Raw genomic sequence first — 1,736 nt, 5'->3', positions numbered from 1 at the left:
GGGAGAGAACAGTGTACACCTCCCTATATGGGTCACTATAAAGCCCCCCCCCCAGTCCCCCCCCAGATGGGTTCCCCCCCAGTCCCAGATAGCCCCCTGGTTCTGGCTCAGCACAAAACTTACAATTCCCCCCATCCAAGCCAGGATTGCCCCAGGATTCTGGGAACATTTCCAAGGAAACCTCCCCGGTTCTGGGTGATGACAATGTCAGTCCAGTGCCCAGTTTAGGTGAGGACCCACATTCACCCTAGCTTCCATAGTGTACACCTAGTCTTGGTGAATAATACATCTGACATTCACTCACTCTGTGGTTTTATACACATCAGAGAAAAGTCCGGCCTTCTGATATTTCTTTTTGGGAGGACGAGGAACCTTCTTCTCACGCTGTATGACAGGTGCCAAGTGATGAGATAAAACATTCACCCGTTCTTGGTGTATCAAGTTGATATCATGAGATGAAGATTCACTGGTGATCTCTGGGGGGCTGAAAGGGAAATAATAGAGAATATTAGAGAATAACAGGAAATATTAAGGAAATAGGAGGGAACAGTATGGAAATATAGGGAAATAATAGAAAATATTAGGGATAATAGAGAAGTAATATGAGAATAATAGGAATAATAGGAATAACAGGGAATAATCAGGGAATAATAAGAAAATAACAGGGAATATTAGGGAATAAAGAATAATAAGGAATAATAGGAATAACAGGGAATATTAGGGAATAAAGAATAATAAGGAATATTAGAAAAATAATAAGGAATAATAGAGAAGAATTAGTGAAATAATAATGAATAATAGGTAAGAATATGGAATAACAGGAAATATTAGGGAATAATAAAGAATAGGAAAATAATAGAGAAGAATAGGGAATAACAGGGAATATTAGGGAAAAATAGGGAATAAAAAATAATAAGGAATATTGGGGAAATATCAGGGAAGAATAGGGGATAATAGGAAATAACAGGGAATAAAAGGGAATAATAGGAAATATTAAGGAATAACAGGGAATAACAGGGAATAATAAGGAAGAAGGAGAAGATTGGCTAGAAATATCTGGAAGGTGATTGGTCCATACCTTGTACCATCCTGCTGCTCCTCCCCTACTGACATCCTCAAACGTTTCCTCATTGGCTTTTCTTCTCCTAAATGCTTCCTCTTCCACCCCCTGTGGTGTTTACTGGTCAGATTCACCCCCTGCACTACAGCTTCAATGACATCTTTCACCGTGTCCGAGGTGTGAGTGTTATTTTCCCGTAGAATGGATTCTATGGGATATTTCCGGGGCCTCCCCGGCCTTCTCTTCACAATATTATTTCCTGTCCGGGATTGTCGCTGCAGCTTCTTGGCCTTCAGAATTTTATTCACATGGTCCATGTTCTTTTTGCAGGCCAGGATTGTATCGTAGCTGTACATCCTCCGCGCCTGTTTCTGTAACGCTTCCACCGCGCTTCTTCTCAGGCTGGGGAGACGGGCAAAGGAACCATCATTGGGGGGCCCCATGTCTGACCTGACCTGACCCCGGCTGGAGGAGGGGAGAACGTCATCGGCTGAACGCTGCAACTGGCAATCCACCGACTCCTCTGCGGAAGAGGGGGGCCGCACCCCTCGTAATGGCACCCCCATAACTGGAAGGAAACCAGAGAATGTTAGATAGACCCCCGATGGGTGAATGTTATATATAGACCCCCGATAGGTGAATGTTATATGGACAGACCCCCGATAGGTGAATGTTA

The 1,736-nt window shown here is 43.4% G+C and overlaps 1 protein-coding gene across 1 annotated transcript in view; it reads right to left on the bottom strand.

The window, feature by feature from the left end:
- Window positions 1-1,736, bottom strand: part of ASH1L (ASH1 like histone lysine methyltransferase) — a gene marked incomplete in the record, with an annotated part of 35,058 nt that overhangs the window by 15,492 nt on the left and 17,830 nt on the right. Inside the window, 2 exon segments of the mRNA XM_072428827.1 lie at window positions 305-484; window positions 1,079-1,628. Of these exon segments, the coding sequence (XP_072284928.1) occupies window positions 305-484; window positions 1,079-1,628 (730 nt within the window).

The sequence above is a fragment of the Pyxicephalus adspersus genome, chromosome 12, assembly GCF_032062135.1.
Source record: "Pyxicephalus adspersus chromosome 12, UCB_Pads_2.0, whole genome shotgun sequence".
In the NCBI taxonomy this organism is placed as follows: domain Eukaryota; kingdom Metazoa; phylum Chordata; class Amphibia; order Anura; family Pyxicephalidae; genus Pyxicephalus; species Pyxicephalus adspersus.
Note: the sequence above shows the minus strand (reverse complement) of the source record. Positions and strands in the feature narration are given on the sequence as shown.